Raw genomic sequence first — 19,977 nt, 5'->3', positions numbered from 1 at the left:
CAAATGAGCAGTTAGAAACGTGTGCGAGAGGAAAGAGACTATTCTGATCCAACATGTACAACTTTTTATTTGATTAAACAATTACAACAAGGCATTTACACATGTCGTCTATAGTAGAAAAGACATCAGATTACCATCAGAAATAATCGCTGATGGATTAAATATATAAATTAGCCCACTCGTCACCAACCTTTGATCCAGGTGAGCAGCGGCACTGATTGATCCAGACTAAAGAACATGTTTTCATGCTAAGCTAAACAGCGTCATCAGACAGACTTCTACCCAAACTTCAAGGGGAATCCCTTTGTTGTAGCTTAGTGCAGCTGTGGACCGGTCAGCAGAGAGGACCTGCTTCTTCTGGGTTCCTTGGAGAACCCTTTTACCGATGTCCTCAGCGCCCTCATTAGAGAATGTCTATGAAGAACAGTTCCTCATCAGTCATGAATCTATAAATGAGCTCCTGATGTCCGTAGGCCGAGCCGCCACATCTTCATCCTCGGTAGAACCTGTCAAAGCGAGTCGTCGAGCGGCGCCATGAGCAGCTGCAGCTCTCTGAAGGCGCTGCCATGACGACCGACCTGCAGTGCCTTGTTCTCCACCAGGTTGCTCAGGTTCTTCAGCTGCTTGCAGATCGCTCTGCACTTCTGATGTCTGCAACACAAACGTCATCATCTTCAGCACCACCAACCCCACAAGCGGGTCACGTGACTTTGTGCTGACTCACCGCTCCTCTCGCGTGATGTCGACCCCGACAGACGGAGTCGCCTTCAGAGTCTCAGAGATCAGAGTCCAGAAATGTTTCATGATGAGCTTGAGGGACGTACAGCCGGTCTGAATGTAGCTACACACACACACACACACGGTTCACATTGAAGTGTCTGATCATTAAGAATTGGGGATGTCAAAGTCAAGACAATAATCTATGCGAGTACAATTGTGTGTGTTGACCCCTGACCCCTAAAGCCGACGTGTGCTGCAGTCAGTTAGATGCAGAGAGCGAGGCAGCTTTTTGCATTGGAAGTAAAACAAACCCAACTGAGACCCCGTTTACACGATGGGAAAACGTGTATATTTTCATGCGTTTTGGGGTTTCATTTACACAAAAACGATCTTTTCTAAAAACTCTTTTTGTGTTTGCGTGTGAACAAGGTCAAACAGAGTTTTAGGTTGTCAAGCGTCACAGTATGCCAATTCTGATTAGTTTCCATGTCTTTATCCTTCTCGTTACACTGCCGACTACAGTGGCACAGTTATGATGGCGCCCGGGTCGTATCTATGCGGGTTCATATAAACAAACTGTTGTGTGTACGACGTTATTTTTGAAAACTAAGGGGCAGAACTGTTCCTTTCTGTAAATACCCGGCGATGTGTAAATGTGGCCTGAGATTCTTCCACGTGTCAAACAGAAGGTGGACGAGTGCAGTTAGCTTAGCAGTTAGCAACAGTTGCTAACGTCTACCTGGTTTGAAAACGTCCTGTCTAACTGTGGGGACATTGTTGGCACTTGAAACATCAAATGATGGCGAGCTGAGAGCAAAAGACGTAGTTAAACTTCCAACATGATCACATGTTGGAGTTTGTGTCTAAAGTACACGATTTTACACAATGACGCTTTAAGCCTCGTTTATGCTTCTGCGTTTTCAGAGAGACGCAAAGACGCAAGACCCCCTTGCGTGTCCCCTGCGTGTCCCTTGCGTGTCCCTTGCGTGTCTTTTCACCTCCTTGCGTGCGTCGACCCATTTTTGTAGACCAGCGTGTAAAGCTTTGCAGCGTCCTGCAGCACCAGGCTGTGATTGGTCTCTGACTACGTCCTTTACGGAGTCTCACGTCTCCGTTTTCACAGCACAATACGGCCGTTATTAAAAGGAAGAACGTTTACGAGAGAACGGATCAGATTGAAGAGCTTTAGTGGGAAGAAATGTGGAAATATATTTAATATTTTTTTAACTTTTTAAATATTTTTTATTTTTAACTAACTTTATTCTCTTATTTTATACTAACCCATAGCATTAGCATTTTATTTTATTACTTGTGCACTGCTGTCTTGTTGTCTACTGTCACCAACCGCCAAGACACAATTGCGGTAAAAACATGAAATCGATTCATTGTTGGTGAAATCGCTTTGGTTAATCACACTAAACTGATCGTAGGTTCACCTCTCATATTTACTGTGGAGCAGCTGGTCGATCTGAGGGAGGGTGGTTGTGCACAGGTCCAGTCTCCATAGCGACCTAAAACAATCAATCAAATTCATAACCAGACTTCATTCATTTAAACTGGTATTTAATACATACTAACTTATGCTTATTATCGGAAGTGACTCCCCTCTTATTCTGAATGTTCACAAGTGACACACAGCTGAGAGCCTGTTGGTGCTAGCTGCTAGCTGCTAGCCGCTCACTCAGCGCTGGTCACATGACGCATCATTTCACATGGAAACATATGTAATCATTTACGATATGAGATAATGGGTGGAACTGATGAAGAGGACTCACGGCTGGAGGTTGATGATGTTCAGGATGTCCACAACAATGGACAGATCGTTCATTGAGACAGCAGCATCCAGAGCGCTCTGCAGAACGGGGAACCAATCACATCGCTGCATTTCACCACAACACTTCTTAGTAAATTCATCAATGTGGAGCAAAAGGACGATATGAGCTCCACCAACACTTCATTTAGATGTGACATGCCCACAGAGACAACACGACCAGGTCTTCATGGGGACAGCGTGTCCTCCGCTCTGCAGAGAGGCTGATCGGCTGCAATCTGCCGTCCCTGCAGGACTTGTTCGCTTCCAGGTCTCTGAATCAGCTAAAAAGATGGTAGCCGACCCCTCTCACCCCGAAAAAACCTGTCTGTGCCCCTTCCATCTGGCAGGAGGCTGAGGTCCATCAGGACTAAGACCTCATCAACAGAGCCGGACCCCCACTGACTGACTGACATCCCACCGGTCACTCCCCTTCATACGTCACTTTGTTACTTGTTCGATATTGTACTTTATGCTTAATATTTTTAAACTTTTTAAATATTTTTAATTTTTAACTTTATTCTTGTTTTCAGGAATCAGGAAACATTTATTAGCCAAAATATGTCAAACATACAAGGAATTTGTCCTGGCGGTTAGTGCGCGACAGTAGACAGACAAGACAACAGTGCACAAGTAATAAAATAAAGTGGAATGAAATGTTAATGCTATGGGTTAGTAGAATAAGGCTATGGGTTAGTATAAAACAAGGGAATAAAGTTAAAAAGAAAAATATTAAGCATAAAGTTCACTAACGAACAAGTAACAGACAAGTGACAAAGTGACGAGTAATACTTGTTATACTAACCCATAGCATTATTCTACTAACCCATAGCCTTATTCTACTAACCCATAGCCTTATTCTACTAATCCATAGCATTAGCATTTCATTCCACTTTATTTTATTACTTCTTGTTGTCTACTGTCGCGCACTAACCGCCAAGACAAATTCCTTGTATGTTTGACATATTTTGGCAACAAATGTTTCCTGATTCCTGTAAACCTCCAACCAGCACCAAGGAGGAGGAGCCTCTACACACCCGGGCTGGATTTGAATTGTCAAAAACTGACCTCCTAACCACGATTCATTGACCTCTGTGGAAAAGGTCATGGGGTCAAGAGGAGGTGGTTAGGAGGGTTACTCACATGATCTGCGTTTCTACGTCATCAATACTTCTCGTGAACGGACCAAAGACACGTCACTATTTAAATATTGCTGCCGCAAGGAATTGTGGGACAGAAACACACCTGTCTCACCTTGATGTCCTCTCGGACCCACACAGACCGGACCGTCTCCAGGTTCTTGTGTCGGCTGCGCAGCATCACACACATAGTGTCATGACCCTTCTTCAGCTGGGACAGAGCTTCGTCATCACTTAGAGCTCCGCCTCTATTGTTAGGGGACGACTGAGGGGGAGACAACACACACACACACACAGACACACACACACAAATGTTACTGAACAACGGAGGGCGATCACACCAAAACCAGGATACGGGATAACGTTATCCTGGGTGAATTTAGCTTTCACACGAAAGCAATTAAACGCAGCCAAGTAACCATGGTGATTTATTCTTTGCAGCTAGCCTGCTCCAGACCGGGCTAACAGCCGGGCTAACAGCCGGGCTAACAGCCGGGCTAACAGCCGGGCTAACAGCCGGGCTAACAGCCGGGCTAACAGCCGGGCTAACAGCCGGGCTAACAGCCGGGCTAACAGCCGGGCTAACAGCCGGGCTAACAGCCGGGCTAAGATTAATCCTGTCTCCAGTCAATCATCTGCCGTTCTGATTAACAACAAACGTGTTTATCAGTTATTCCGTTGTCTTCTGAATGTGTTCAGATTTATTCCCATTAACATGCATTACTTGTCACCAGGTTTTAACTATTGCAGTTGTTTAGATCAGTGGTCCACAACCTTTTTTGCTGCACGGGCTGTTTTCATGTCAGACGATATGGACCAGTGAAGAAGGTCCGGCAGAAGATGAACTCGTGGAACTAACGGGCGTAAAGAGCGAAAGCTCACCGGCAGGAAGTCGGCCACGTTCAGTCCGATGGGTTCGTTCCGGCAGCTCAGGATGATTTTCGGTTTGGACCTGGCCGTGCTGACGGGAGGCTGAGGGGGGGGGGAGGCGGGCACAACCGCTGAGGGGGTGGGACGCTTTGCAAAGGAGACGACTGTAGGCTCCACCCTTTGGACAGGTGTGGAGGAGGCGAGGGGCGGAGCCTTTGACACACACAAAGCACAGTGTGTTTCGTCACATGACACGTCTGAACCGAGACAACTGCTGCTGCGTTCACTGACCTGCTGCTTTTCAGGAAAAGCAGATATCGTGTCCTTTAGCTGGCGGCCGATGGCTGATATGGTCTCTAAGATGAAGAAGAAGAAGAAGAAGAACTTCCATCATCACGCTACACATAAAGAAGAACACGTCATGTCTAAGAATCAACACATATCACCAACATGTGAGTGTGTAGTACACAGAGTACCTGATGCCTCCTAGTAAACTAGTTCCAGCTGTGAAGGACTCACCATCCTCTGGAGGAGCGGGGAAAGGCTCGGATACCTTGGGAGGGGTTCGCGCTAAGAGGGAGAAGAAGCGCCGATGAGGATACATACATGTCATGTGAGCCATGATGAGAGTCATTACAGAAGGTGCAAACTAGCTCATAAGGGGTGAAAAGGGGGACGTTTTGTTGGACGCGGAGACGTGTGGACAGCAGACGGGTTCATACTTCACGTCGGGCACCAGGAAAGAATCCAATAACAACAGAAAAAGCGGCAAACAGTCGTCGTTGTCTCCAAGTTGGCAGCACGAATTTGGAGTGAAAGGATGAAAAGTTGGAGGGAGATGAAAACTATGTTGAGATCACAACGCTGAAGACTCGTCACATCTAATATGTTTTATTGCACATCACCACCTTTCTCCTCGTCTCGCTGGATCTCAGAAACGCTGGCGGCCAGTTGACCCCCAAAGTAAAAACTCTAAAGGGGACGAGGTGTGAGGATGAAGGGGACGAGGTGTGAGGATGAAGGGGACGAGGTGTGAGGATGAAGGGGACGAGGTGTGAGGATGAAGGGGACGAGATGTGAGGATGAAGGGGACGAGGTGTGAGGATGAAGGAGACGAGGTGTGAGGATGCAGGAGATGAGGTGTGAGGATGAAGGAGATGAGGTGTGAGGATGAAGGAGACGAGGTGTGACGAGGTGGGATGCAGGAGATGAGGTGTGAGGATGAAGGGGATGAGGTGTGAGGATGCAGGAGATGAGGTGTGAGGATGCAGGAGATGAGGTGTGAGGATGAAGGAGACGAGGTGTGAGGATGCAGGAGACGGGGTGTGAGGATGCAGGAGACGAGGTGTGAGGATGAAGGGGACGAGGTGTGAGGATGAAGGGGACGAGATGTGAGGATGAAGGGGACGAGGTGTGAGGATGAAGGGGACGAGGTGTGAGGATGAAGGGGACGAGATGTGAGGATGAAGGGGACGAGGTGTGAGGATGAAGGAGACGAGGTGTGAGGATGCAGGAGATGAGGTGTGAGGATGCAGGAGACGAGGTGTGAGGATGCAGGAGACGAGGTGTGAGGATGCAGGAGACGAGATGTGAGGATGCAGGAGACGAGGTGTGAGGATGCAGGAGACGAGGTGTGAGGATGCAGGAGACGGGGTGTGAGGATGCAGGAGACGGGGTGTGAGGATGCAGGAGACGAGGTGTGAGGATGCAGGAGACGGGGTGTGAGGATGCAGGAGACGGGGTGTGAGGATGCAGGAGACGAGGTGTGAGGATGCAGGAGACGAGGTGTGAGGATGCAGGAGACGGGGTGTGAGGATGCAGGAGACGAGGTGTGAGGATGCAGGAGACGAGGTGTGAGGATGCAGGAGACGAGGTGTGAGGATGCAGGAGACGAGGTGTGAGGATGCAGGAGACGAGGTGTGAGGATGCAGGAGACGGGGTGTGAGGATGCAGGAGACGGGGTGTGAGGATGCAGGAGACGGGGTGTGAGGATGCAGGAGACGGGGTGTGAGGATGCAGGAGACGAGGTGTGAGGATGCAGGAGACGAGGTGTGAGGATGCAGGAGACGGGGTGTGAGGATGCAGGAGACGGGGTGTGAGGATGCAGGAGACGAGGTGTGAGGATGCAGGAGACCCACAGATGGCGTTCTTTGGCTGGAAGATCTCTTTGAAGTCTTCTGCGTTGTGGATTTCAGCCGACGATAGCTTCTCGTCCGCTTCGTCCTCACTGGGGCTCCTCCTCTCACCTTCGGGGCTCCGCCTATCAGCGTCTGACCTCCGCTTAACCCTGATGACATCGAAACATACAAAAATAATGGATTTTTTATGAGGGCAGAATAAGTTAAACTCTGTAGCTAAGGTCTTCCCCACTCACCTAATTAGTGAGACGAGACAAAATGCAAAAGGGGCAAAGTATCTGATGTGAGGAGAGAAGCTTCTAGGAGGCTCAGGAGGACACCATGACAATTAGAGGGGCTGCTGGGTAATTGTGGGTGCAGATCCAGCTTAACGGTTTTCCTCAGTTCATCAGAGCCCTTCTGGAGTCCTCCACTACGCTGATCAAGAGCATGCACGAGAAGCTATAGCTATGGGACAGTGCTAGGTGCTGTAGAACAGATGATTTGGACCTTTAGGGCTGCCATACCTCTGGGAGCTGCAGGTGGTGGTGGGTCTCTCATAACTCCGGCGCAGTGCAGATCCTTTAGCATCACGTGGCTCCGCCAGCGGCTGGTTATCCTGGATGATTCCCCGGATCACAGAACCGCCGTTCTTCTTCACCCTCTTGAGATCCACCACGTAGGAGGACACGCTGGAGAGCTGGTGAGACACGCCGATCTAACAGACAGAGGGGTATGAGGGAGGATGTGTTGTGTGAGCTAATCAATGATTAATAACCACAGATACTCACCAGCTGCTGGTTGCAGACCGCCAGGTCCGAGACCTTCCCCCAGCCCACCGGCACCACGTCGAAGCAGCGGTCGGGCTCCCAGCCGAAGATCCTCAGGGAGTCTGTCGCCCCGCTGTACAGGCAGGATCCGTCCGAGCTGAAGAACACAGACCTGAACACAGGGTCAGAGGTCACCTCCCTGGAACACCTCCAACCTGCTCACACTCTGCACAGGGAAAACTGACCTCACTGGAGTCGTGTCTCCTTCCAACGAGCCAATCATGGTGAACTTCTCCAAATCCCACAGCTTGATGGTCCTGCAGACAAAACCGACGGCAAAAGACAGCATTTATCAAAGAGGACAGAGACAGAGGAAACTATGAGGCTGGTTTATCACCGAGGACACTGAGCGCGTTGCTGCAGAATAAAAGAGAGAGTGGCTCGTACCTGTCGGAGCTGCCCGAGGCCAGCAGGTACTCGTTGGGGTGAAACTGGATGATGTTGACTGGAGCAGTGTGAGATTTAAACTCTGTGATCATCTTCCCCTGAGTTAGGTCCCACAGCTGACGGAGACAACATCAACAGATAATTCATCTGATCACTTCAGAGGCGTCTTATGGGGCGGCGGTGGCGTGTGGAGTCGACAGGGCGGATAAAAGCGTCAGCTAAATGACACGTAGCCCCGGTTTGGTCCCGGTGAAACACACCGTAGAGAACCTGCTAGCGTTCTGACGGGTGTCACGTGACTCCTCAGAATCTCAGCTGGGATAGTTCGTACCTTGACGGTAGAGTCGTCACTGGCTGAAGCCAACCACTTTCCATCGGGACTGAAGGCCAGACTCCTCACGGCCTCAGTGTGACCCTGAAAGACCACCAGGACAGGTTGAGTTCAACAGTTTGGATTATTTCCACCTTCTATCCACATTATCCGATGCTTCCTGGTTCTGGATCCACGCACACTTCTTACCTTGTACCTGAACACGTATCCTCTCCTCCGGACGTCCCACAGCTGACCAGCCGTCCAGTTCAGATGAGGACAAAGATTCCATTAGTACAAACACACACGCACACACACACACACACACACGCAAACACACACACACACACACACACACACACACACACACACACACACACACCTTGATGTTGGTGTCCATGGAGCTGGAGGCGAGGAAGTCTCCAAAAGGATGGAAGCCCAGACTGGTGATGCTGGATTTGTGTCCCATCAGAGTCCTTAAAACTGAAGACAGAAAACAAACACCACCACATCCACGTTGTGTGAGGAACCCTCGAGGTTTTAGAACCACGCTCTGTGGATTGTAATAATCATCATAAGAATCCAGTATCAGTGGGAAACGCTGGAGGGAAATGAAGACGTTGTAGGATCTCAAAGCTGATCTCGTTCAGCGATCTTTGATGTGACGCGATCTCGTGATCGCGTCACATCAAAGATGTTTTATTGCAAAGATCATATGACACTTTCTCCTTGTCTCACTCTCTCAAACGCTGGCCGGCCAGTTGACCCCCCCCAGAAAAAAACTCTGGATCTTTGCGATTCACGTAGATGACCCATTTTGATTTAGAAACGAGAATTTTTGAACATGAGCCTACATTGCCTATGTGATGTGATGTCACTGGGGGTGTGCCTATGTGGTGTGATGTCACTGGGGGTGTGCCTATGTGGTGTGATGTCACTGGGGGTGTGCCTATGTGGTGTGATGTCACTGGGGGTGGGACTTCATGCTGTGATGTCACAGACACAAAATGAGGAAAACCCTTGAGCCTCACACACACAGAACCAACTGGGTCTCACTCTTAGCTGCCTCCAGGTCCCACACTCGTATGGACCCAGACTGAGAACCGGCCACCACCTGCTCCTCTGACGTGTTGAACTGGACACACTCCACTGGGTTCTTGTGACCAGTCAAACTCTGAGAGGACACACATAAGATCTCATCAGTACAGGTGAGGTGTGTCATGTGACAGCTGACCAGCAGCTGACCTGTGAAAGGTCTCACCATAATGCAGTTGGCTTTGCTGACGGCCCAGATGTTCACCCTGCAGTCCCCCCCCCCGGTGGCCAGCAGGCGGCCGGAGCTCCTCCCCAAAGCCAGACAGGAAACAGAGCTGGAATGAGCCTCAAACTCCTCTGTACGGCAACACAGAGGGGACAAAGTTAGTTCTGTGAGACACAGGAGGGACAACAAATTACAACTCAATCTGAACATAAAACCTACGCAGTCTCCATGAGATCTTGGTGGTGTTGGCCACAGCCATACTGGTCTCACTGGTCCTCACACTGGTTACTGGTGCCAGGAGTTAACTGATGAAAGTCTGCACTGATCTTCCACAACCTACAAGGAAACAGAACACATAACAGAGGTCATGTGACATTCTATGTATATATATGTATAGTGTAGTAGTACTTTGACTACGACAGACTATATGTATAGTGTAGTAGTACTTTGACTACGACAGACTATATGTATAGTGTAGTAGTACTTTGACTACGACAGACTACATGTATAGTGTAGTAGTACTTTGACTACGACAGACTATATGTATAGTGTAGTAGTACTTTGACTACGACAGACTATATGTATAGTGTAGTAGTACTTTGACTACAACAAACTATATGTATAGTGTAGTAGTACTTTGACTACAACAAACTATATGTATAGTGTAGTAGTACTTTGACTACGACAGACTATATGTATAGTGTAGTAGTACTTTGACTACGACTATATATGTGTAACAGTAGTTTTACTACGATGGACAATCTTATTGTGTAGTAACTTAACGTTAGTAGTAGTAGTAGTAGTAGTAGTAGTAGTAGTAGTAGTAGTAGTAGTAGTTGTGTTGGTCACTGTCGAGAGTTAACGTTAGCTTGTTAGCGGGCTTTAGCTAAGTAATGCTCAGCTAGTTAGCTCAGCTGCTGTAACCGCTACAACGGAGGACACGTCGCAGTCCGTTTACCTTCATGTGTCTTCCGGTAACAGTTAACGGACACCCGTGAATCCGCTCCTGCACGCCGCTGATGGTCACTTGTTGACAGGCTGGCTGTTCCTGTCCTGCAGCTTAGCAACTGAAGAAAAAGCCGGAGATCACTTCCGGTGACGTCACAAACTTACTTTCAAAAACAACTTTATTAACGACGAGAGAAATAAACAACTGTTCTGTTGTTTATAGCTCTTCTTTCGTGCTATAGAAACACGTGCTGTGTGAAGAATACGATTACATTTACATTTTCTTTACAAGCATCAAATACATGTACTTAATTATGTACTTAAACACGGGTGGCACGGTGGTGTGGTGGTTTTCACCGTCTCCTCACAGCGAGAAGGTCCTGGTTCCACTCCGCCCAGTGGCCTCTCTGTGTGGAGACTGCATGTTCTCCCCGTGTCTGGGTGGGTTCTCTCCGGGTTCTCCGGGTTCCTCCCACAGTCCAGAGACCTGCTCTGGGGATCAGGTTGATTGGGGACTCTAACTTGCCCGTAGGTGTGTGAATGGTTGTTTGTCTCTGTGTTACCCCTGCGATTGGCTGGTGACCCGGGTTGTACCCGAAGTTGGCTGAGATAGACCTGTGTGCAGAGTGATGGATGGATGTACTAAAATACAACTACACTTTCTAAATTACTATTTTATTCACAAATTAGATCTATCCATATACTTCATCTTTAAGATGTACATATCTGACTTATATTCATACTGTACTACTTCCAAAAAGTACACTGCTCAAAAAATGAAAGTAACTTCTTTTACCATGAACTTAATTGCACTTCTGTGATAGTGATCAGTATGAAGCAGTGGGGGTTGTAAATCAGTTTCAGCTACATTTTTTGTTGATGGTATTAACAGGTGCACCAGAGGGGCAACAATGAGACGACCCCAAAACAGGTTTTGCATGTGGAGGCCAATTCAAGTTTCTCCCTATTGATCTTTGTGTTGTTTTAGCTAGAGCCATCGTCGCTACTGAGAGCATAAAGCTATTTCTTAACCTACTGTTGTGTTAAAAAAATCAAGAAACTCCGGCAAGACAAAGGAAATCTGGGATTGAAAAGTTAAAATCAAATTATTTAATAAAAGGAAAGGAACGAAAGTAACTTGGAACATCTGAAAAAGTGCAGGTATTATTATTATTAATATTATTAAAAAGAACATTTCATTTGAGGATCCACCAGATTCTGCGATCAATAAGCCACAGAGTAGTCGGGTACGTACAGGTGTTTCTACAGGTCAGTAGAGGTGTGAAAGGGAGTGTCCACGCCCCCTGCGCACGTGACGTCTCCTGCTGCGTCCAAGTTAAGAGTTTTTAAGGAATATGGTCGTGCAATGAGGTATTACACTGCATGGTGCATTCAATGTAACTCGGATTTTGAATTTCTCTCGGTCAATAGAAGTGGTGGCATCAAGTATTACATGCATGCATTTGGTTAATTACATAACATTGAATACAACTTCATTACGTTTCAGAGTCATAGCTGTATACGGGTGTACACTACATGCATTTCATTAATTGGTCTAATTTATGAACCAGGTCTTCAGTTTGTTTAGAATATTCCACACTACAGAAGTTCCACAGTTTGACCAATTCCTTTGATGTGTCTCCCAGCACAATCTCCCCCCAACGGCCTTTGCTATACCCAAATTGGAATGTCCACCACTGGCACCCTGTGCTTTTCACAGATGAGACAAGACACACTGTCAATCATGCTATTGAGAAGCATTTTGAGTTGCACAAATTACATTTTGGCCAAATGGACTAGCCTTATAAGACGATGTCCTGTATGGGCTAAAACTATATTTCCATCGAAAGATGAAAAACGTTCCTAAGACGTTAAACCTTTCATATCCGTACAGATATCCTATTGAGATCTGGTGTGTTTATAAAGGGTTCCTTTAATTGTTTGAGCAGTGTATATATTGTAAATTTTACAGGTCATTATCGTAGTAACTTTATTCACAGTCTCGTTCCGCTCTCGTCCACTTGGTGGCGGTAACGTACATCTACTAGCAATAACACCAGCGAAGAAGATGAAACAGGAAACCAAACCCGGAAGTGTTTGTCAACCCGTCTGCCACTCGCTGAGATAAACATTTATCATCTTTTCGAACGCGTTTTACGGTCAAACAGTCTCCTACGTGACCCGTTGCGATGAGTCCGGCTCTCTGAAGAACCTCCAGCAGAACCGAGCGGTCCAACATGGCGGCGGTAGACGTGGAGGATGAGAGTATCCTGGCGTCCATCTTTAAGGACAGCTTCCCGGACAGCTGGAGAGACAACCCGGACTTCTCCTTCTACCTGTCCGAGCTCAGCTCCTTCGGGGTGGAGAAGCTGAGCCGGGAGCCGGAGCGGCTGGCGGAGGAGCGGGCTCAGATCCTGCAGCAGACCCGAGAGCTGGCTTTCTCCAACTACCAGACCTTCATCAGAACCGCAGACTGCACCGAGCACATCTACCGGGACTTCGGCCGCGTGGAGAGCAGCGTGTCCCTGCTGCTGGACAAGCTGCCCGGCTTCAGGGAGAGATGCAGGTCAGTGGTGGAGGTCCTCCGATCCTCAGACCTCTTGGTCCTCGGGTTTAGGGCTTCCTCTCTGATCGGCCTGTTTGTCTCCAGGGGCTTCATGAAGGAGGCGGAGCAGATCGGAGCCAGCCGGCGGATGAACAGCCTCACGTTAAACCGGCACACGGAGATCCTGGAGATCCTGGAGATCCCTCAGCTCATGGACACCTGCGTGCGTAACGGCTACTACGAGGAAGCTCTGGAGCTGGCAGGCTACGCCAAGCGGCTGGAGAAGAAGCACTCGTCCCTCCCCGTCATCCAGGTGAGGTCCGGGACAGACTCAATCAGGTCCATGACTCGACAGCAGGTCAGCTCTGTCACCATGGCAACCAATGCTGTGAAGCAGGCTAGCTGTCAAGCTGACTAGTGCTGTATTATACTGACAATACACAGTATTCTTATTATGTAGTAATACGCAGAATCATCATATTATAAAACACAATTATTATAGAAAATATGTAATGTATAGCAAATCTACTGAATGCTTATTCCATTGATTATTTACTAAAACCATCTGAAGTAGTTCCTGTTGGACCCCGTCATTGCCTCTCGTCCTCCAGGCCATCGTCGGTGAGGTGCGCCAGTCTGCACAGCTGATGCTCAATCAGCTGCTGCAGCAGCTCCGCAGTAACTCTCAGCTCCCCGCCTGCCTGCGTGTGATTGGCTACCTGCGGAGGATGGACGTGTTCACAGAGGCGGAGCTTAGAGTTAAGTTCCTGCAGGCCCGAGGCTCCTGGCTGCAGTCCATCCTTGCCGCCGTCCCAGAGGACGACCCCTACTTCCACATCACCAAAACCATCGAGGCCTGCCGGGTCCACCTGTTCGACATCATCACGCAATACCGAGCCATCTTCTCTGACGAGGACCCGCTACCCCCCCCCGCTGACGGACAAGCGCCGCTCAACGAGGCCGCCATCTTCCACGGTTGGGTGGTGCAGAAGGTGGCGGAGTTCCTGCAGACTCTAGAGAGGGACCTGCAGCGGGGTGTGGGGGGACGCCTGGACTCTCTGCTTGGTCAGTGCATGTACTTTGGCCTGTCCTTCAGCAGGGTGGGGGCCGACTTCCGCGGCCAGCTGGCGCCGATGTTCCAGCAAGTGGCGGGGGAGACGTTTGGGCGAGCTGTGCAGGAGGCGGCGGACAAGTTCCAAGAGGATATGAACCTCTACACGCTGATCTCCCTGCCCTCGGTGCTGGGGGGCACCGGGCCCCACGTGGCCCCCGCCTCACAGCCCGAAGCCCTGCAGCCCCCCATGGTTCTACTGGACTTCCAGCCGCTGGCCTGCTTCCTCAACAACGTGCTGACGGCCTTCAACGACTTGCGGCTCTGCTGCCCCGTGGGCCTGGCTCACCACGTGGCCTCCTGCCTGCAGGACGCCCTGAACACGGTGAGATGACTACTTCCTGTCGGGAGCGGGTGGCTCTGCTGCGCCGGTGCAATAACCCGTCGGCGTTGTCTCCCGTCAGGTGAGCCGTCAGATCGTGGCGTTCCACCGGGCCGAGGAGTCGGCCTTCAGCAGCCGAGAGAAGCAGCTGTTTGTCCTCTTCTGTTCTTCATACGCCGAGCAGCTGCTGCCCTTCCTCAACCGCTGCCTGAAGCTGCTGTTTCCTCCAGAGCAGCTGGCCCTGGTCCTCGGTGAGGGAGTCCGCCTGTCTGTCTGTGTCCCCCGGTCCGTCTGCTCGTCTCGGTCTCTGAATACAGTCGCTCAGAACTTCAATCTGAGCATCTTAAATCTGGAGAGTCACTAATCCAGATTCCGCTCCGATGCCCATCATGAAATATTAAACTGATATAGTTAGCAGTGGATCTGTGTGCTACCACAGGATGAGGTCTACACAAGTCCTAACCGTGTCTCTGTCCCTTCAGGAGTCTCTCCCACTCAGCTGCACCGGTTCGGCTCTTTGGGCTCCATCGACCTCGCCGCCGTCCTCCTGCCTCTGGACTTCCTGCTGCCTCAGAGGGAGCCGGAGATCCACGTCACCTCTCCACTGAGGAGCCTGAGCTTTGAGGACCTTACGCCCGACCCAGGGCCCACGGGGGGACCAGGAGAGACAGGAGCGGACGAGGACTTGTCTCTGAAGTGATGGTCCTAAGGGAGGCCGACTCTTATGTTCATTATCAAACCACGTGCGCTCAGAATCACGTTACCGTGGAAACCGACATGAACTAACGAGTAATCACCTCTTGAAGCAGTTTCCTGTTGTACACGTTTGTTCTTTTATGGGATTAAAGGTCATCAGTCAGAAATGTGTCTTTACATGATATTTATTTGATTCATGAAATCTTAATGAGATGAAGTCATGACATATTTCTTGGAGTAGGATACATAAACCGTATCAATGTAGCGGTGCCTCTCTAAAGGACCTCACTTCACACACTTCTTGTGGGCGGCGTTGGGGTTCCTCCGCCTCCTGCCGCCGCCCTGTTGCCCGTCTCTGATCTGCAGGTTGGCGGCCCGGCTGTAGATGTCGTTCTGGGAGAAGGGCGACGCCCCTGCGGCGTAGTCTGGGTCGAACACGTCCGTCTTCTGACGGGCTTTACGGGACAGCCTCTGCTGGGGGAAGCTCTGGTCCTCCACCAGCTGGGGGTTGTTGCTGTGCTTCCCCCCCTGGGGCCGGGGCAGCGGGTGCTGGACACAAGGACAAGAGTTAAGAAGCTCAGGGCGGTTGGGGGGTGGGGGGGTGGTGGTTTGGTGCGTGCGTCTCACCCTCAGCCCTCTGGGGTTCAGCACCTTCGGGTTCTTAGAGAAGTGCATCTTGGTGGTTCCGTCCTCTCCAACGGTCACAGCCAGCTTCTTCAGAGTCGGGTTCCCGCAGTGAGGACAGAAGACTTTGTTCATGATGCTGGTGCTCCTGAAAGGTAAACCACATCTAGACCTCTGGTCACCAGGTTCCTACCAACAGCAGCAGAGCTGGACTCACCTGAAGCAGGCGTGACATCTCAGGATGTAGTTCCTGGCCTGTTTGATCAGCATCCCGTTAACAGACAGAACATGAAGACCAATCTGAATGAGAACGTTCTGAAATGACAGAAGGTCAAAAGGATTCAAGACATCAGTTGAGCCTCAAACAGAAGGACCTCCAGGTGACCGCCTTCACAGCTGTTACCTGCATGGCAAAGTCGGTGGTCAGGCATCCCACTATGACATCAGCAGGAGCCGTCCAATCAGCAGAGTCCATCTTCACCTGTTTGATGTTACCAGGAGTGATCCACCCTCCTCCTCCTCCATCTTCTTCATCATCATCTTCAGGCTCGTTCTCTTTGTCTTCATCCGATTGGTCCTCTGACTGCACAGACGGGTCCAACCGGCTGTCTGGTGTGGAGACCTCGTCCAACGTCTACAGATTGATTATGAATCGGTAAACAGTGTAGATCTGGTTTTATAATCAGTGTGTATATAGATATAGATATAGATATATATAGATTATATACTATAGGAATGAGACAACGTTTGGTGGCTACAAGAAGGCAGCTGTTTACTTGTAAAAAAGATTGGTCGGTTTAGCGCCGTAGAAAGGTCACATGACTCAGATCCTAAAGCTTCTCTCTGTAATCTCACCAGAACATCCAGCAGGCAGTCCTCGATGGACCTCAGCGGTTCTCTCCAGAACTGGAAGCTGTTGAACTCGTCATCGTCAGACGTCTTTGTCTGGTTCTGTTTGATGTTCGGGTTTAGATCCTTCACAGGTTCCTTGAGGAACACCCGACGACACCAGATGTTACATTTACAATGAGGTGTTTAGAGGAGCTTCAGTGATGAAGACAAATCTGACTCAGTATTGCTTTGGTCGGCAAACGTCTCCCTAAATAAAAGGTTAATGACATTCAACCGCCACAAGACAAAGATCTACATCCAACGCTAAGGAACGTTGAACCAGAGCTGCTCCTTTGAGCTCAGAGCCTGTAGGTTGTTTTGGGTCTTCAGTAACTTCAGTGTGTTGGGTTTATCTCCATTTAGTTACCAACTGTAGAGACTACTGAGGAGCAAAGACCCAGTGGAGCTTCTGGTGCTGGTGAGACTCACCAGGAGGTCCAGCAGCTGGCTGTCGATGGGGGGAAGCGGCTCTCTCCAGAACTGGAAGCTGTTGAACTCTTCTTCCCTGCTTGAGGTCTCGGTCTCTTGGACCTTCAAAGTGTCCTTGTGTTTCTGGAGGAACGTCAAGAAGAATGAGTCCCCTTCACACTTTAGATCTAGTTCTCCATGTTTCTGTGGGACACTACCTTGGAGGGGAAGTGGAACCCTGCCACGTTAACAGGAGTCTCCGGGTGTCGCAGAGTGTTGTGAACATCTACCTGAGACACAAACACATGACGTTACTAAATGAAGACGAGCTGAATCAGGGTTGGCGCTAAGCTCCGTCCGCTGAAGACGTTAACAAGATGTCTTAGCGGGAGGAAGGTTCCTTCAGTACCTTCACCGCCGGCTCCTTCCTCAGGTGCTGGGAGCCGACATGCTCGAGCTCCAGCTGGTACGTCAGAGCCAAGACTTTGATATCTGTGGCTGATAAACTCGGGTAGTCGCCGGTCTTCTTCGAGAACTCGGTCACTGCAATGAGAAGAACTCCGGTTTAGGCCTGACGTGTTGTGGGTTAGTGTACCTACCTCAGGTGGTCAGGATCTGACGTGTTGAGGATGGTCTACCTAGTCTGACGTGTTCGGGATGCGGCTCCTTAAAGGTCAGCTGGTACGGGAGGAAGGACAAACTCTTCCTGGTGGGTTTGTCTCTGATCTCGTTAACCACATCTCGTAACGTGTAGATGATGCTGCCGATCTCCTGCAAACCACAAGAGGAGATCAACCAACCTTCACACTCATGTGATAAACAATAAATACGACAATATGATTTTCTCAAGGGAGCGCGGTGTGTTTGTATCTAAATTATATATATATTTGATATGTTTGTACACTGGAGAGGAGCCTCATTTACGTCTGCATGTGATAAACTGCTTGTTCCTCCTCACTGAGAGCAAAACACTCGACTAGATCTCCACTCTTTGCTGTCCTGCTCCTAAATGGTGGGAGGAGGTCTCTGAAGACATCAGGACCACAGAGAGCCTTCACATCTTCACTCTCCACCTCCACTAACACACTGCAGTAACTAAGACCCCATGAGATCCAGACTGCCCGTACACACCACAGCAGACACTTCACGAGGAACCAACAACAGAAAGAGATGAAGACAGACGCACATTGTCCCCGTGTGCCGTCCAGCGACATGAGACCGGACACCTAGTAGACCGCAGGCCGCCATGGTGACCTCATAAGGAAGCAGGACGGCAGTGAGACCTCATCACCATGGTAACGTCGCAGTGGACTGACGTGTAACACCGGGGTGTTTGCGTCGTTTGTTTAACTATATATACAATATTGAATGTAAAAAATATATAGATGTAATATGTCTGGTGTTCATCAGATGGGGTCTGAGGAGCTTTTCTTCGGCCGTCAGCTTCTCTCCTTTCTCGTTAGCGGGCACCGGATGGGCTGACCTTTTACATTCATCTAACCAAACGTTTACTGACAAATGTATTTATTAAAAACTCACCTGCAGCGGAGCTCTCTTTATAAACGCTCCTGCGTCTGCGACAACATGCGACACCAGGGCAGGCGCCATTTTGGATACAATATCGGAAACTGAACCCACCAATCAAAAGGCACAACTAAGTCACGTGGCCAAGGATGCGCGACGCGTTCATGAGTTCCTCACCTCGCATGTAAAGTTTAAATCTTATGTTGAAAGCGCATGTTTGGGTCCATCATTTTACAACTACTCAATCTTATGGAACTTACATTTTTGTTGCATCAAAATTAATTTAATATTTGAATTGTGTGGTTTACTTGCATGCAACGTTATTTCTAGAAATCCTTTGCTTATACCATTTGTTTTTTTTTCCAACAAGGCTCCTAAACACGGTGTCACGCGTCATTGGTATCACGTGACGTGTGTTGACAGTGGGGGAAGAAGGAAGATGGCGGCCCGCTGGAGCAGTGAGAATGTGGTGGTCGAGTTTCGGGATGCGCAGGTAATAATGAGCGAACGCTCCGGACAGAAGGAAGTGACAGCGGAGCACGAGGAGGGTTAATCATGCCGATAACACGATATCACTTCAATCTCTTTACATGAGTTGTACCCAGTTAATCGAATGTTTGTGATGGAACAATCGATACGGTTGTTAAAATGTCACAGTAGTGGGACGAGAGGAACACATACAAAACCAATTGATATTTAATTAATAAAATGTGAATTTTAATTCACACACAACCCATAAACACACTGACTGGATGATGCTGCCGTGCACTTCTGTGACGTCAGAAGCGGCTCACGCACCTTTAGACGTATTACCTGTTACCAGCAGCTCGAGAATCAGGACGTGCAGCAGACATTATGTTTACATTCTGTGGAAAACCTCCAGAACAAAATAAGCAAATGTCATGCAGCTAGCTGAAAGTCAGTAATGGGGCTAATCAAAAGGGGGCGCTAGCGAGCCAATTTGTCATTCTCCAAGTTTCACTAAAACGGTGCAGGCCATATTTCACGACCTTGTTTAAAAAAAAATAGGAATTGTTGACTAAAGTCAATATGAATAATAATTTATACCATCCTTCTTCTTCTTGGCCTTTATTTCATTTGTTCTTCTTCTGTGTTTCCAGGCAACCGCCATGTCAGTGGACTGTCTGGCTCACACGCCGTTCTGTCCGGGTAAATTCAGTAAACAGAAACAATCACTTTTAACACAAATGTATACAGATACACCCTTGTCTTTCTATACATAGACACGCACATTCAATCAATTTTATTTTGTATAGCCCAAAACTGCAAATTACAAATCTGCCTCAGAGGGCTTTACAGTCTGCACACATGCAACATCCTGCGTCCCAAATCCCTCACGCCGCCACAGAAAAACTCCCCAAAGACAAATCACTGTTTTGTGGCGTCATTCGTTTAAGAGCTGGAATAACAAAGTAGTCCATCAATGCTGACTGTGATCACACA

At 48.9% G+C, this 19,977-nt stretch overlaps 4 protein-coding genes across 7 annotated transcripts in view; 2 read left to right on the top strand and 2 right to left on the bottom strand.

Annotated features, from left to right (window-relative positions):
• Positions 1 to 47: 47 nt before the first annotated feature.
• katnb1 (katanin p80 (WD repeat containing) subunit B 1) lies at positions 48 to 10,551 on the bottom strand. 4 transcript variants are annotated; one of them, XM_040159976.2, is made up of 20 exons: positions 10,403 to 10,551; positions 9,664 to 9,780; positions 9,445 to 9,575; positions 9,240 to 9,357; positions 8,566 to 8,666; positions 8,394 to 8,435; positions 8,205 to 8,288; positions 7,874 to 7,989; positions 7,672 to 7,743; positions 7,448 to 7,598; positions 7,184 to 7,374; positions 6,678 to 6,826; positions 5,059 to 5,109; positions 4,831 to 4,895; positions 4,552 to 4,752; positions 3,776 to 3,934; positions 2,496 to 2,572; positions 2,157 to 2,231; positions 725 to 841; positions 48 to 651 (listed from the first exon to the last, which is right to left on the bottom strand). In XM_040159976.2, the coding sequence occupies exons 2-20, from the start codon at positions 9,701 to 9,703 to the stop codon at positions 510 to 512; spliced, it is 2,082 nt and encodes a 693-aa protein (XP_040015910.1). In that variant the 5' UTR covers positions 9,704 to 9,780; positions 10,403 to 10,551; the 3' UTR covers positions 48 to 509. The 4 variants fall into 4 exon arrangements, with proteins under 4 accessions (XP_040015910.1, XP_040015919.1, XP_077942239.1 ...); XM_040159985.2 differs by having other exon boundaries at positions 3,785 to 3,934; positions 10,403 to 10,547; XM_078086113.1 differs by having other exon boundaries at positions 4,552 to 4,895; positions 10,403 to 10,547.
• A 1,804-nt stretch (positions 10,552 to 12,355) lies between these two features.
• On the top strand, positions 12,356 to 15,233 carry cog8 (component of oligomeric golgi complex 8). The gene is made up of 5 exons (XM_040159996.2): positions 12,356 to 12,958; positions 13,043 to 13,250; positions 13,549 to 14,373; positions 14,453 to 14,621; positions 14,853 to 15,233. Exons 1-5 carry the CDS (start codon positions 12,630 to 12,632, stop codon positions 15,068 to 15,070), a joined length of 1,749 nt encoding a protein of 582 aa, XP_040015930.2. The 5' UTR covers positions 12,356 to 12,629; the 3' UTR covers positions 15,071 to 15,233.
• Positions 15,234 to 15,235: 2 nt separating this feature from the next.
• On the bottom strand, positions 15,236 to 18,645 carry nob1 (NIN1 (RPN12) binding protein 1 homolog). Its single transcript, XM_040160011.2, has 10 exons — positions 18,529 to 18,645; positions 17,628 to 17,760; positions 17,399 to 17,532; positions 17,208 to 17,279; positions 17,011 to 17,133; positions 16,546 to 16,677; positions 16,094 to 16,324; positions 15,908 to 16,005; positions 15,694 to 15,838; positions 15,236 to 15,615 (listed from the first exon to the last, which is right to left on the bottom strand). Exons 1-10 carry the CDS (start codon positions 18,595 to 18,597, stop codon positions 15,352 to 15,354), a joined length of 1,401 nt encoding a protein of 466 aa, XP_040015945.2. The 5' UTR covers positions 18,598 to 18,645; the 3' UTR covers positions 15,236 to 15,351.
• A 237-nt stretch (positions 18,646 to 18,882) lies between these two features.
• wdr59 (WD repeat domain 59) overlaps positions 18,883 to 19,977 on the top strand; it is a gene marked incomplete in the record, with an annotated part of 14,033 nt that continues 12,938 nt past the window's right edge. The window contains 2 exon segments of the mRNA XM_078086103.1: positions 18,883 to 19,006; positions 19,635 to 19,683.

The sequence above is a fragment of the Gasterosteus aculeatus genome, chromosome 12 (genome assembly GCF_964276395.1).
Source record: "Gasterosteus aculeatus chromosome 12, fGasAcu3.hap1.1, whole genome shotgun sequence".
Lineage (NCBI taxonomy): Eukaryota > Metazoa > Chordata > Actinopteri > Perciformes > Gasterosteidae > Gasterosteus > Gasterosteus aculeatus.
Note: the sequence above shows the minus strand (reverse complement) of the source record. Positions and strands in the feature narration are given on the sequence as shown.